This window comes from Chlamydomonas reinhardtii, chromosome 5, assembly GCF_000002595.2.
Source record: "Chlamydomonas reinhardtii strain CC-503 cw92 mt+ chromosome 5, whole genome shotgun sequence".
Lineage (NCBI taxonomy): Eukaryota > Viridiplantae > Chlorophyta > Chlorophyceae > Chlamydomonadales > Chlamydomonadaceae > Chlamydomonas > Chlamydomonas reinhardtii.
In genome coordinates, this window is record NC_057008.1 from 2166690 (window position 1) to 2181121 (window position 14432).

Below are 14432 nucleotides of genomic sequence, written 5' to 3' on the forward strand. Positions count from 1 at the left end.
CACACACACACACACACACACACACACACACACACACACACACACACACACACACACACACACACACACACACACACACACACACACACACACACACACACACACACACACACACACACACACACACACACACACACACACACACACACACACACACACACACACACACACACACACACACACACACACACACACACACACACACACACACACACACACACACACACACACACACACACACACTGGCACACACGCACCTGCGCTGTGACCTCCTTGTCGCGCCGTGCCGCCGCCGCGCTCGGCCCGTCTGCCACGCCCGCGCCCCTGCCTGCCGCTCCTCCCCCCCAGTGCATGTCGAAGCCGCTGTGCTCCTCAGAGGCGTGGATGGCAGCGAGCACGATCTGGGCCTGTGGGGGTTGGGTTTGTGTGTCGAAGGCACACCCATATGAGCACGTGCCGTAATTATTAGCTAGGCCTTCTTCGACTTGACAGACTAGCAAGCGACGGCGAGTCCTGGACCGTCCTCTACCACCCTTCTATCCACACACACCCTCGTTTCTATTCTACTGTTCCTGGCTACGCCTTCATAGGCCACGCTCTCGTCCTCGCTCTTTTGCAAAGGGTTCAATTTAGTTTGGGCTGGTATCTACAAGCCCCCCTCCCCCGTCCGCGTGCCCGTCCTGTGCTGTTGTGCGCGCCACCGGGCCCGGGCGGCGATACTTATCGCCGGCGCCGCTCGCCCTGCTGCTCCACGACGCCTCGGCCCCCATCCCATAATTAGTATCGCTTGCAACCAACACCTCTGCCTGCGCTCCGCTCGTTTTCGTTGGTTTTGGGTTGGTTTTGGGCGGGTTCCTACACAACCCACCTGCTGTCTACTTCGCTACACTTCTCTGCACCAATCCTTGCAAACCCCCCCCCCCCGCACACGCACACGCACACGCACACGCACACGCACACACACACACACACACACACGCACACACACACACACACACACACACACACACACACACACACACACACACACACACACACACACACACACACACACACACACACACACACACACACACACACACACACACACACACACACACACACACACACACACACACACACACACACACACACACACACACACACACACACACACACACACACACCATGATCAGGCTGACGGCTCCGCGCAGGCCACCCACAGTCGCGAACAGCATGCCTCGCCAGTCAGGCGTGGTGTGGTGCGCGTGCTCCAACTCCCTGGCAGCAGCGGCCGCCTCCTCCTCCTCCTGCCTGGCGGCTGTAGCAGCAGCGGCGGCGGCAGCAGCAGTAGCGGCAGTTGCGGCGGTTGTGGCGGTTGTGACGGTTGTGGCGGTTGTGGCGGTTGTGACGGTTGTGGCAGCGGTGTCGCTGCGTCCTGCGTCCGCCTGGGTTGGGTGGCCGTTGGCAGTAGCTGCGATGATGGCGGTGGCGGAGGGGCCCGGAGTAGCGCTGCCGGCAGCGGCAACTTCGGCGGCGGCGGCCGCCGCCGCCGCCGCTTTCGCGGCGGCCGCCATGGCGGCCTTGCGGCGGCGGCGGTGTGTGCTGAAGGCGCGGGCGGCTGTGCAGAAGGCGAAGATCAGGGCGCCCCGCATCGCGAATAGCGTCATGTACACAACTGGCAGCTGTGGTGGGAGGGAGGAAGAGAGGCAGGGAGGAAGCAGGGAGGGAGGAGGGAGGGAGGAAGGGGCAAAGGGAGGAGGAGGAGAGCGGGCAGGGCAGGGGAGGGCAGGGCAGGGCAGGGCGGGCAGGAAGCGGGTCAGTGTGTGGCAATGGCTAATTACGGTATGCATGAGGAGTACGCGGAACACTCACATTCAGCCTCCGTCGCAGCAACGCATATGATATGAAGATTCAAACACGCAGCGATTCAAGGTTTGCTACGGCATCATATGCAACGCATATCAAAAGATATACACACACCGCCAAACAAAGTAGCAGCACACGCACCATGAGTACGGTCTCTGTGAGCAGCCCTCGCTCGTGTGTGCCCCCCTCCGTGTCCAGCTCTGCACTCATGCTGCAACATCGGCAGTAGCAGCAGCCGCAGTAGCAGGGGGCAGTAGAAGCAGCAGCAGCAGGGTCAGAGGGGCACATCGGCAGTATCAAAAGCAGTAGCAGGGGGCAGTCGCAGCAGCAGCAGCAGCAGCAGCAGCAGCAGCAGTGGAGCAGTAGCAGCAGCAACAGCAGCAGGGTCAGAGGGGCACATCGGCAGTAGCGGCGTCTGAGGCGGCAGCGGAGCCCCAGCGGGCTTCGTTAACCCGAGCAATACCCAAGCTCAATGTGACTATTGGTAACCACAACTACATCGGAGGGCTGCGCCGGGCTACTGCCGCTCCCTCCCGCCTCCCCTTCGCTCACCGAATTAGGTAGTTGACTGAGGACGCCCCCAGCAGGAAGAAGATGAGGCCGTTGACGCAAAAGGACAGCACGTCCCAAAACCGGTCGAACGCGCCCGCGCGCCGGGCCTGTTGCGGTGTGGGGCGTGGGGTTGTCGTTACGCGGGTATTGGTGTTGGTGATGATGTATAGTGTTGGTGTTCAATGTGAGTGTAAAGTGAGCTTTGATATCGGCATGCCTTGCAGGTTGCAGCGGTGCGTGCAGCTGTGTGCATGTGCCGGCGACCAAGACCACCAGGAAGGTCCACCGCCGTCCCCCTCTTCGCCGTCCTAGCCCCGAAACACACGCGCACACGCAGGCACGCACGCGCCCACGCAGTCATACGCAGTTATGCACATGCGCCCATGCCCACGTGTAAGCGCAAGCGTAAGCTTGAGCGTCCCGCTCCCGCTCCCGCTCCCGCTCCCGCTCCCGCTCCCGCTCCCGCTCCCGCTCCCGCTCCCGCTCCCGCTCCCGCTCCCGCTCCCGCTCCCGCTCCCGCTCCCGCTCCCGCTCCCGCTCACACACACGCACACGCACACACACACACACACACACACACACACACACACACACACACGCACCTGCGCTGACAGCCCCCAGGTGCCGGTGGCGGCGCCGTACACCCCGAACACCACCACCGAGATAACGCCGGAGGCCTGAAGCGGTAATGGGGAGGAGGAGGAGGAGGAGGGGTGAAGGGCACGATTGCAGGGGTGAAGGGCAGCAAATACGAGTGCGGCGTGCACAGGGGCGGCCGGGCGGGGAAGTGCCAGATCAGGAAAGCCAGGCTTTACCACACTCCGGAAAGGCAGCCCGGCCACAAAAGAAGGCCAGCCGAAACGTGCCATGCAAACACACCTGCCCAGACGCACAACCCATCCACACCCGTTCTGCATCCCCACCTCCCCCCACACCCACACCCACACCCACACCCACACCCACACCCACATCCACATCCACAGCCGCAGAGACACACACGCACACGTACACACACACGCACACGCACACACGCACGCACACGCCGCGCACACACACACACACACACACACACACACACACACACACACACACACACACGTACAGGGGGGGTTCCAGGCTTTTTGCGGGTAAGTATGACTACCGGGGTCGACGCGGCTACAAGACGCTCGGTATCGGTAGGTATCCGTAAGTAACTCCGTCGCGCCGTCTGGGCGGGCTTCGTTTTGTTGTTTTCTTTTCAACACACGTAAACGCACACACACACACACACACACACACACACACACACACACACACACACACACACACACACACACACACACACACACACGCCGCACACACCTGCATGTATGCGTTGGCGACGTAGAAGGCCAGATAGCCGGCGGCGAAGGTGAGCGACACCTCCACGTGCGGCTTGAGGCGCCGCCACTGCAGGAAGCGCAGGCCCCACCTGGTGGGGGTGGCGGTGGGGATGGGGATGAAGGGCAGGGGATGGGCAGCGAGCAGAAGGCAGCGAGCAGGCAGCGGACAGCATTGGTTGTAGGCAGTTAACTCCAGTCAGGAATGGTGACGCAAATCCCAAACTCACTCCAAGCCCCGCGCCCCAATCCCTGACGCACCCGCCATGCCTTCCTCTATCTCAACCCATCCCTTCCTCCTCCATCCCCCACCCTCGCAACTCCCGCCTCCCCTCTTCCCCTTCCCCTCTTCCTCTTCCCTCCACCGCTGCCCCCTGGGTCTTGGTTCCTTTGGAATTAGAATAACAACTACCCCCTCCCCCTCCCTCTTTTACACCCCACTCACTGCATGGCCACACCGCACGCAATGCCCACCGCCAGCCCGCCGAACACCAGCCACCCAAACTCCTGAGCCACCTTCCCCAGCTCCGGAGCCAGGTCTGCAGCCCACAGCGGCAGCTGCGGCCAGCTCCACGCCCAATCCCACTCCCACGGCCACTCCCACGGCCACTCCCACGGCCACCAACCGCCGCCGCTTCCGCCGTGCGGCGGCGACGGCGGCGGCCGCGGCGGCGGCGGGTGGTGGTGCTCCGGCGGCGGCGGGTGGTGCACTAGTCCGTGACCCCCGCCGCCGCCGCCGCCGCCAGTAACGGCGCCTAGGTCTGCGGTTAGGAGTGCGCGGGCGGCGCTGACTAGGACAGATGAGGTCGGACTGCCGCCGCCTGTGTCGTAGTCATCACTGCCGCCGCCGCCGCCTCTGGAGCCGTCACTAGCGGCATTGCGGCGCGCCTGCGTCAGGACAAAAGGGATGTGTCCATTGAGTTGGCACTGTGGGTACTGTGGGTTCGCTACAGGCCACCCTGCCTGTGCTGACACCCTCAACCTGACCCGCTCCCTCCATGAATGCCCATGACCCATCGCATCCTCGCCCATTCCGCCTTTCTCTACTCACAACCTACTTACTCCCAAACAGAGCATGTGCACATACCGCAGTGCAAAGCAAAATAATATCGATGGCCCCATCCCATCCTTCCTTTTTAAAACCACATCAGCTATCTCACCTGAAGCACCTTTCGTAGGAAGATGTCAAACAGCACAATGCCGGATGCGTCATTGAACAAGCTCTCGCCCTCCAGCAGGGCCCCCAGCAGCTCGGGCGCGCCGCCCGCCCGCAGCACACTGGTCACTGCGGGAGGCAGCAGGGTGGGAGAAAGCGTGTGCGTTTGTGTGCGAGTTTGTGAGCGTGTACTAGCGTTAGGGTTAGGCGCGGTAATCCGGATGCGGTCGCCCCGGGACAAGATGGCAAGGGGTGGACAACAGGGCAAGGGTGTGGACACGAGGGCAAGGGTGCAGACGCCGCCGCAAGGCCCCTGGATCTCACCGCAGCCCCTCGCCCGCCCGCATCGACAACGCCGCAGCCACCAACCCCCTTCCCAAATCCACAACCCCCGCCGAGGAAAAGAGTGAGTTCCTAAGCCTACTCCTGACCTCAACAACTCATCTGGATTACACTTCTCCCCCACTCGCAGGCACCGGCACCACCACCATCCCCATCACCAACAGCCGATCCAGCTCTCACCGGCAACCGCGTCCGTGGACGCAAGCATGGCATTGAACAACGCCACGTCGGCCCTGTGGTGTGTGTTAAAGAGCACAAGGAAAACATTGCGTGTGTGTGTATGTATGTGTGTGTGTGTGTGAGTGTGTGTGTTAGTGTGTGTGTGTGTGTGTGTGTGTGTGTGTGTGTGTGTGTGTGTGTGTGTGTGTGTGTGTGTGTGTGTGTGTGTGTGTGTGTGTGTGTGTGTGCGTGCACACACACGTGGAGCCGTACGCTACGTACTCTTATGCACCGCGCACATCCACAACCCCCCCTCAAACATCATTGCAACCCCATCCCCCAAAACACACCCACCCACCCACCCACCCCACCCACACATGCAGACATGAGACTGTGTAGCTTCGCGTACCCAGCCCCGCGTGTTTCCTTCCTTGTGCTCTCTAACACCCAACCCAGGCTGCGAACACACGTGGAGGCTGTCGTACACCAGTCCACCCCACCCCAAACCCCACCACGGACCCGCCCACTCACCAGTTCCAGCCGTACCGGCTCCCCAGCCCCAGCCCCCAGAGCATGATGGGTATGGCCAGCAGCGTGCCAGTGCACACCAGAACGAAGGCAAACACCAGCGACAGCACCAGGACCTGCGTGGGGGCGGGAAGGAAGGCGGGGGAGGTGGAAGGTGCAATGGAGGATAGAGGATGGAGCAGGGTGGGGGTCGGAGGGGAGGCAGGGGTCCAGGGGATTAGGACTGGAGAAATGAAGTGCTGCGCTGAGACGACTTGGCTCCAGTTTCCTCATCCAATGCGATGCGACAGCGAATTTTGTTATGCATATCCCCTTCGATTTCGCTTCACTTTTATCTCTCTAGGCCAATACCAATGGAACCGCTCACGGCGACAGCCCTAACCAAAATTCAGGTCTATGCCAGACGACACCTTTTTGAAAACGAAGAAGTCTAGTCGCGCCGCACTGTCCAAGAGCAGCGGCGGCAGGAAGGTGTAGAAGAACACTACAGGGCGCAAAGATGGAGCATGTTTGCAAAAGGGGGTGGGAGTGGGTGTGGGTACGGGTGCGGATACATGCAGGGGCGTGCGCCTGATTCTGCCGCTCGCCCACACCGCCACGCCCACCCACCTTCCAAGCCCCGCACGCCGCACCCCACGCGCCCCTGGCACCCATGTCTCACGCCTCCACAACCATGGTGCATCCCCACACCCACACATGCGCGGACGCCACGCACGCGTGCCTCCCCCTTCCCGTTGTGCTCTCGAGCACACATGACAAAACACACACACACAACAACGCTGCTCTCGAGCACGCATGGCAAAACACACAGCACAACGCTGCTCTCGAGCACGCATGGCAAAACACACACACACACATACAACAACGCTGCCGTTGCCCGGCACGGTCCACTGCCCCCCCCCGCTCACCCTCCCCAGGGTGAATGCCCCCGAGCCACAGCGCCACACTGTTTCCAAACCGGCCCAGGTCGTAGCGGTACGCCGCCATCTCGCAAAGGCCGCCTGTGTGTGCGTGTCGTATCGTGTCGTGTCGTGTCATGTGCGTGTCGTGTTGGGACCGCTGGCCGCAGGTTGTTGGCAAGTGCCAACCAGGGTTGTTGGTGGTAGGTTGGAAGCGTACACGCTCTCTAGGTGAGAAGGGACGGCTTTGTCGGCACGACCTGGTACGCGCGTTGTGTATGCGATGTGATGCACTGATATGGCTCTGCGATCCGCGCCCTGGGTGTGAAGCCGAGAAGCTTCCCGACCTTCAGTCCCAGGATCACGTCACCGCCGATCCTGCACAATACTTCTACCCTACGAGCGCTCATCAGCCCAGGCACCACACGTGCCGTACAGGATCCACACAAACCCGCACGTCACCACGCCCCCCCCCCACACACACACCGACCCCCCGCAGCCCCCCGGCGCACGGTACACACCTGCCACCAGCACCCACACCGCGCTGAGGCGCCCCGACACAACACACGCCACCAGCAGCGCCACCCCCGCGAATAGCACGGCATCATAGGCCGACTCCGGAACGATACACCAGTTGTAGTTGGCTGCGAGCAAGAGCGCGATCAAAGCGGGTTAAGAGAAGTGAGGCAGGTGATGCGGGTTTCGCAGGCACGCGTAGTAGGTGCCGCTGCTGGCTGGCAAGTAGGGTTGGGCGAGCTGTGCCAGGCCTCTCGGGCCGAGCATCAAACCCTTGTCGCATGTTGCATGTTTCCACACACTCCACCTGGATCGTCCACTCGATGCCAGTACGTGACGTTCGCGCTGGCGCACACATCCTCTCCGGCGGGGTGCGCCATGGTCGGCAGAGCAGCCCCACCTTGCCCTGAGCTCCGCCTACGACTAAACGATTCAACAAAAGTTTCTTGGAAGTGCTGTCATCACCATGGCGGCATGTTGGTGCAATGGTCACGGAAAGTATCAACTTATGTATCGCGAAACGTCCGTTACGAGACCTTGTGGCATTTCGTGCTCAACTAGGCATGTAACTCATGCATAAATTCAAGTCGGGCAACGGTTTGCACCACTCGTGGCGCACCGTGGTGCATGAACCCCATGCAGCCCCGGGTTCGCACGAACCCGGGCCTCATCGCAGTTCCCCGAACCGGCTCATGCAAAGCTTTTGCGGTTCTTGGCCAGAACGCCACTATCCAAGTGGTTAGCTGCCCAGCGTGTAGACCCAAGCGCGTCATTTGCTAGCCATGGCCAGCCCAGAGGGGTCCCCGGCAAATCCTCAAGTGGCAACTTCTCGACCCGCCGGACAATAGTGGGCCCGAATGCACCTCCTGCCGTAGCTCCCTTCCCACTTGCACCGATCAATTTCATTAATGGCGGCGCAATCCACTCGGCGATGCTGCATTATGATAGGTGCATCCAGCTGGGTTTTGTTGCGACCGGGGGACGTCCCTATGCTTCTCTATGTGCCTTGCCCACTAGTCAACATGTATACCTACCGCAAGGACGTAACACCATGTATTTACGGCCTCCTGACTCCTGACAGTCCTGAGTCCCTGCTGGCTCTGGGGTTCCAAGCGTTTCATGTTCCAATCCAGTCCAGCGACACTGCGACAGCTTGCGACACAGGTGCTGGATTTCCGCGCGTAGAATGATCCAGCTCAAAACTTATCATAATGGTACAAATCCATGCGTGCACTCTAAGCGTACTCGAGCGCCACCCAAACTCTCATATCTCCGCCAAGCTTGACCGATGCTGTCTAGCCTGGTCTAGCCTGCAATGGGTAAAACCACGAAACGTAGCAAGATGGATAGTGAAATACTTCCAGACTGGTCGCGGCTCACGCCTGAGCTCATCGAAGAGATTGCCGCGCGCTTGCATCCGAACGCGGTCGCAAGCAGCTTCAAGCCTCTGTCCAAGGAGACCTCTGCAATCCTGCGCAAGTCTGACAGTACTTATGACCTGGTCGAGCGGCGGTGGGCGACGTCGCTGCCTGCTTAAAGCGGCTCGTTGAGGAGGGGTGCGACGTCGGCCGGGGGGCGCTGTTCTGTGCAGCTTTGACGGGCGCAATGGACGTGCTGACGTGGATCAGGCGCAAGGCGGATCCGCAGCTGCAGCTGTGCCAGGCATCTGGCTGGGACGCCAGCGTTGTAGCGGAGGCCGCCTGCATGGGCGGCCGCGCGGCAGTCCTGGACTGGCTCGAGCGCAAGCAGGCCCGCGCCCCGCGCGCGGCTGAAGGTGGCACGGAGCAGGCAATGGCGCCGGCGCCGGCGTGGGCTTGCTTCAAGACCATGTATGGTATCAAATGCGGCCCATGCCTCTACACTCCATCCCTTCTCACTTCAGTTGTTTGCCACTGTGGGGCCACCCTGGCCACCGTACGTGCCTAGCTACCCCAGCCACATCCCTTCCTCTCACCTCGCCATTCCTGCAACAAAGCCCGCCAGCCCTCGCCAGAGACTCAAAGCGACGGCCCCCTCTCAGTCCCCTCTCGGCAAAATACGACCCACTCAGCCACAACCTACTCCAATCACGGACCCCTGCAGCCACAGCTCCCCTTGTAATTTACATCCACTCCGTCTTCATTAACGGCCGCCTCACGCCTCACGCGTGGCCCGCCCACTCGTCGTGGAACTGTGTGAGGTAGGACTCCATGAAGGCGTGGCGCTGCTCTGCAATGCGGCGGCCAGCAGGCGTCTTCATCAGTCCCTGTGGAGCAGGTGGGGATGAGGGGAGCAGGTGGCCGGGGTGGCAGTGATGGCAGGATTGAGAGGGCAGCGGTATACGGTAGTGGTTGGTGCACAGGGTTGACGCATGCCTTTGGGGCCTTTCCCGCGCGGGCAAAGGAAATGGGTGCGGTTGCATCCATGCAGCGCGACATGCGAGGAGAGCAGGGGAGGCTTTAGCCTGCGGACTTAAGGGGGCCCCACTGCCTGTCGTGCCAAATCCCACAGCTTCTACACAGGCAGCTGTGAGCTCTGACTCCCAGGGCGGTGGTCCCATCGCATTCCCAGGGCGGTCAGCGCTCGTATCTTACGAAGGCAGGGGCGGCGTCAGTGGCCGAAATCCTCAAAATGGCTTCGTTTGGTTGACGAAACAGGCTGGCGCCGCTTCGTTCACCCCCAAAATTTTTCCTACGCCCCCGACCCGCACGGTTCGTGTGCGGTGGTGTCAGCGATCTCGGCGGACGCCAGTTACGCGGGAAAATCACAGTGAAGTAATGAACCCATACCCCAGAACATTCTCAGACGTCGACACCGACACGACACGCCCACTCCTCCCCTGCTTCCCGCCGACCCAACCTCACTCTCCCGCCGTCAACACCCATAGATACAGCCCTCTGAGTCTTCTTACCACATGCCACGCAGGTTTCGGCCATGGAGTAGCCGGTGGAACCCCCTTGTCCTCCGGCCAAAAGTGGCCGAAATCCCAAGAATGTCTTCGTCTGTTGGCCGAAAGACCCCCAACACCCCGCGCGTTTTGGCCGAAACTTCAAGTCCAGATAAAAAAAAATTCGTCCGCCAGAGGCCTTTCTTGGCAAATTTCGTTTCGAACGAAGGAAGATACGAGCGCTGAGGGCGGTGACTAGGTCACTGTGTCTCACCTTGAGCTTGAGCAGTTTCTCGTAGAAATGGTTGATGGTTGTGGATTTCTCCCCGCCCGTCATGTACTGCTCCTTGCTCAGCTGGTCGCGCGGCGGCACTGTCGAGTGCCGGCAGGCAGCAGGGCGCCGGGCGGATGGACCGGCAGAGGAATCGGGTAGGGATTGAGAGAGGGAGGGAGGGAGAGCAGTGAGATGGAGGGCTGACGCTGTGCTGAAGACACACCACACAGCTGTGCGCATCAGCACCTTGCCTCGCAAGTGCACTGCTGCAGCGCAGCTCCACCCCCATGCCAGCGGAAAGCGCTCAGCACGTACGCCAGATGCCCTTGCCGCTCCCTCGCCCCACCAGCACGCACCCACACTGTGCGCCAGCCTCCTCACCCACCTTCCGCACAGCCCTGCCTTGCCACTACCGTACTCCCAGTCCCCACCCTCCACAGCCACTCTCACAGTGTCCAGCAGTCAGACACACAAGTTGCTTTCCTCGTGCTCATTAACACACACGCCCTGTCAACGAAGATGAACCCTCCCAATCCGCTCACCCTCGGGGTCATGCAGCACCCGGTGCTTGGCGCCGCCGAAGGTGAAGCAGCGCGCAATGCCGATTGCGCCAATGGCGTCCAACCTGCCGCAGCAGTAGCGGTAGCAGTAGCAGCCGCCGTTCAGTGCAGCCGTGTGAAGATAAGAAGGCGAAGACAGGCACTGAGGCAGAGGGTCTTCCACATAAGCACACACTACACCGTCCATCCCTATTGGTCCTCCTGTCTTGCTGCGCCACCCTGCTGGTGCTTCAGTCCTTCGGCGTTCCTTTCCTCTCATCCCCGGTCATGCGACCCCGTCTTGCATCGAAGGCTTGCCCCGCTGTTGCCTCAAAGTTAAAAGCCCTCACCGGTCGGCGTCCTGCACGATCGCCGCCTCTTGAGCAAGGTCAACAGCCACAGGAGGCGCCTCGGCCGCCCCTCCTGCAGCAGAGACAGATGCCGCGCATGCAAGGAATGAATGGCTGGGAGCAGGAAGCATGCAACGATATGGCGGGAGAGGAGCAGAACGTGAGGCGCAAGCACAACATTCAGCATTGAAGCGTCAAGCAAATTGACCGACATGCAGTCATAGTCACACAGCCGTGCATGTTTCATTCCTTGTGCCTTCTGGTACAGTCGCACCGTCCAGCTTGTGCCAGCTTGCAAAGCTACCGTAACACGAGTGCGCAAGCCGCCCACACCCGCCAGCACCCACCTGCCGCCAGCTCCTCCTTGAAGCCCACCCGGCTGATGATGTACAGCACCCGCTGTGCCGTGTCGGGGGCAACGCCCTGGTCGGCCAGGAAGGCCTGGGCGGGGCCAGGGGCGCGCATGTGTTGGGCATTGATTTGCAGGGCCAGGAGTAGCAGGGGCAGGAGCAGGAGCAGGGGTAGCAGGAGTAGCTCGGGCAGCAGGAGCAACAGCTAGGCGGGAAAGGGCGGATGCCAGGCTCAGCCAACCACTGTCGACACGCCGGCGGCGCGCCCACGCCGCCGCCTCCATCACCTTGTCCCGCTTCCATGCCTATTGCACCCCTGTCGTGTAATGCGTCTTAGCGCCTGTGGTTCCTGACTGGAAACGGTGAAGATAACCTCCCCCTCCCCAGACCACCACCAATCCCACAACACCACACCTGGACCGCCTCTGCGGTGGCTCCATCACTGCCGCTATACTTCCAGTCCCGTACGTCGTGCAGCAGGGCCGCCAGGTCAACCAGACAGGTGGCGTCGGCGCTTAGGCCCTCAAGCTGTGTGCATTGGGTGGGTTTAGGATGGGGTTGGGGTTGGGCGTGGGATTCAGGAAAGGCCAAGACACGGACGGAGGTCGGGGGCAGTGGCGTGCATCAGACTGTGGACACCTGCCTGTGCCAGGTTGCGCGCGTTGGCGCGCACTCGTTGGATGTGTGCGAAGTCGTGCGAGGCATCGGTGGCTGCAAGCTCTTTGCGTACATACGCCTCAGCGGCTGCCACCACCGCAGGGCTCACTCCAGCTGCGGGAACACAAGGGTTTGGAGTGGTGAGCTGGCGCATACCCCGGAGCAGTATCAGACAAGTTTTTAGTATGCATAAAGCGTCTTTGCGACAGGGTCTGGGAAGTAAGAAGGGCGTCGGAGCGTCGGCAAACATTTCCACAGGTTGCTGAAGTTGCAATTCCCAGCTCACCAGTCCCAGTCATCCTAGGCGTATAATACTGAGGACTCAAAGGAGCGCTCACTACTGACTCGCTCTGTGGACAAAGCCCTGTCACGCACGAACCCGCCAAAATGTCGATGTGTCTTGCACTTGCTGGAGTCGTGTTTGTATTCCCCTACCACGGATACACAATAATTGTGAAATCAACATACAAATTACATGAGGCGGATCGGCGGGCACCACGGTCCGCATGCTGGTGCCCGTCCTGTACCGTACATCGAGTTTTCACCTGCCGTAATAGTCAAAGCCCCCATTTCTATACAGAGACTTAGCCCATTTCCAACCTGTCACAAAGCTGGTAGCCATTGTCATTTGCGGCGCCGCCCATGCAGGCTGCCAGGACTGCACCAGCCCTTAACTGGCACCCACCGGGGGGCACAACTTTAGCCCCAGCACCCACGCAACAGCCCAGGGCTTGTCTTTCGCATGTAACCCTCCATATTATCCGCTTTCCTCCGTCAATGCCAACACCAAAGCTAGCTCCATGACTGACACCAGCGCCCAGGGAGGCTCTGCCCACATCCAACCAGCCCTGTCCGCACACATGTCAATCGCCGTTTGTACACATTGAACTCTGACCAGGTACTTGCAATAAGGCAGCTCCATGCCGCGGCACAATCAAACCTGCCGGGGGCAGTGTGCAGCACAGCAACATCGCCCAATTCATCAGGCCCCGGCGCGTCCCCGACTCCGCGCCAACAAGCACGGACTCCGCGGGCGGTGCTACCGCTTCTTGAACCCGTACTTCTTCCGCTCGTAGAATAAGTCGGTTTTAGCGGAGCCGAGGTTGATGATCTTTGGGCAGCCGTCTCTCTGCGAGTGGCGGGCAAAGGCAGCAGGGGGGCCGTGGTGGACGGAGGCATGTTAGCAGCGGCGGTGGGCCCTGGCAACGGTGTCTGCGGATGGTGCTGCCCCGAGTGTCTGCGGCTCCAGTGTCCCCCTGTGACTGAAGCCCCCAGCATACCTGGAACTTTCTGACCGCAAATCATGGTGCGAACCCCTCGCCGCCGGCATCGTGGCGCAGCCCGACACGCACCAAACCCAACCCCTCACAACTACCCAGCGCTCCCCTACGCGCCCTGGCCCTCCCCACCGCCCCGCCTCACGTCCTTTTCTTGCAACGTGCACTCCTTGCAGTAGTAGGCGTCCGAAATGCCTATCCCGCCGCAGATGACGCAGCGGCCCTCGTAAGATCCGTAGTTGCACTCGTCGCACACGCGTACCAGGGTGCACGGGCGCACATAGGAGTCGCAAATTGGGCACTTTCCATCATCCTTCTCGCAGAGGCGGCCAATGGCTGCGAGCAAAGGAGTAGGGCCGGTTAGTCGATTGCTGCGAGCCGACGCCACGACATATGGACTTACCCACGCCTGGCTGCTTCATGCACATAATAAGATCTGGGTGATGCTTCGCCATGGCTCTTCACGCGCCCGGCAAGACCGCGCGAGGCTGCTCCGCACGTCGGCTGCCTTCCCCGTTTAAACGCGAAATAAGATTTAGCAAACGGAGATAACAGTAGAAAAACAGTTGAGCAGAAATAAGCGCTGGTTTTGGACAAGTTAGACCGCACAGTCACACTGACTCGCTGCAATCAATTTAAATGGAGTATTGACAAGCAGAAAACATCAAGTGCTTTGGTGCAGTAAACTCTTGCGTGGAATTGGTGCCCAAGTGCATGGGCAAGCCTACGTGGGCTCTCTCGTTGTTCATGCTTCACTGTCA

At 60.7% G+C, this 14432-nt stretch overlaps 4 protein-coding genes across 4 annotated transcripts in view; 1 reads left to right on the forward strand and 3 right to left on the reverse strand.

Moving 5' to 3' along the window:
* The window catches only part of CHLRE_05g234645v5 (uncharacterized protein), a 26420-nt gene extending 18504 nt beyond the window's left edge, over positions 1 to 7916 (reverse strand). Inside the window, exons 1-14 of the mRNA XM_043062213.1 lie at positions 7666 to 7916; positions 7364 to 7486; positions 6852 to 6944; positions 6354 to 6427; positions 5947 to 6059; positions 5437 to 5489; positions 4919 to 5043; positions 4204 to 4646; positions 3742 to 3850; positions 3003 to 3077; positions 2401 to 2507; positions 1990 to 2059; positions 1167 to 1664; positions 258 to 407 (exon numbers count right to left, since the gene is read on the reverse strand). Coding sequence (XP_042924777.1) covers positions 258 to 407; positions 1167 to 1664; positions 1990 to 2059; positions 2401 to 2507; positions 3003 to 3077; positions 3742 to 3850; positions 4204 to 4646; positions 4919 to 5043; positions 5437 to 5489; positions 5947 to 6059; positions 6354 to 6427; positions 6852 to 6944; positions 7364 to 7486; positions 7666 to 7738 — 2106 coding nt within the window. The 5' untranslated portion in view covers positions 7739 to 7916. The remainder of the gene's footprint in view (positions 1 to 257; positions 408 to 1166; positions 1665 to 1989; positions 2060 to 2400; positions 2508 to 3002; positions 3078 to 3741; positions 3851 to 4203; positions 4647 to 4918; positions 5044 to 5436; positions 5490 to 5946; positions 6060 to 6353; positions 6428 to 6851; positions 6945 to 7363; positions 7487 to 7665) is intronic.
* Positions 7917 to 8066: 150 nt separating this feature from the next.
* CHLRE_05g234646v5 (uncharacterized protein) lies at positions 8067 to 9048 on the forward strand. Its single transcript, XM_043062214.1, has one exon. It carries the CDS (start codon positions 8701 to 8703, stop codon positions 8893 to 8895), a length of 195 nt encoding a protein of 64 aa, XP_042924778.1. The 5' UTR covers positions 8067 to 8700; the 3' UTR covers positions 8896 to 9048.
* A 101-nt stretch (positions 9049 to 9149) lies between these two features.
* CHLRE_05g234647v5 (uncharacterized protein) lies at positions 9150 to 12806 on the reverse strand. Its single transcript, XM_001700597.2, has 8 exons — positions 12681 to 12806; positions 12381 to 12508; positions 12152 to 12265; positions 11735 to 11828; positions 11388 to 11460; positions 11041 to 11123; positions 10499 to 10596; positions 9150 to 9603 (listed from the first exon to the last, which is right to left on the reverse strand). Exons 1-8 carry the CDS (start codon positions 12691 to 12693, stop codon positions 9499 to 9501), a joined length of 708 nt encoding a protein of 235 aa, XP_001700649.1. The 5' UTR covers positions 12694 to 12806; the 3' UTR covers positions 9150 to 9498.
* A 47-nt stretch (positions 12807 to 12853) lies between these two features.
* CHLRE_05g234648v5 (uncharacterized protein) lies at positions 12854 to 14356 on the reverse strand. Its single transcript, XM_001700596.2, has 3 exons — positions 14075 to 14356; positions 13817 to 14007; positions 12854 to 13523 (listed from the first exon to the last, which is right to left on the reverse strand). The coding sequence occupies exons 1-3, from the start codon at positions 14124 to 14126 to the stop codon at positions 13434 to 13436; spliced, it is 333 nt and encodes a 110-aa protein (XP_001700648.1). The 5' UTR covers positions 14127 to 14356; the 3' UTR covers positions 12854 to 13433.
* Between the last annotated feature and the right edge of the window lie 76 nt (positions 14357 to 14432).

Coding starts and splice junctions, on each gene's coding strand:
- CHLRE_05g234646v5 (XM_043062214.1), top strand. CDS start 8,701: ATGGATAGTGAAATACTTCCAGACTGGTCGCGGCTCACGCCTGAGCTC.
- CHLRE_05g234648v5 (XM_001700596.2), bottom strand. CDS start 14,126: ATGGCGAAGCATCACCCAGATCTTATTATGTGCATGAAGCAGCCAGGC. Junction 14,008..14,074: donor CATGAAGCAGCCAGGCGTGG/GTAAGTCCATAT, acceptor CTTTGCTCGCAG/CCATTGGCCGCCTCTGCGAG. Junction 13,524..13,816: donor GCACGTTGCAAGAAAAGGAC/GTGAGGCGGGGC, acceptor CGCCACTCGCAG/AGAGACGGCTGCCCAAAGAT.
- CHLRE_05g234647v5 (XM_001700597.2), bottom strand. Junction 11,829..12,151: donor CCACCGCAGAGGCGGTCCAG/GTGTGGTGTTGT, acceptor GGCCCCGCCCAG/GCCTTCCTGGCCGACCAGGG. Junction 9,604..10,498: donor AGAAACTGCTCAAGCTCAAG/GTGAGACACAGT, acceptor CCTGCTCCACAG/GGACTGATGAAGACGCCTGC.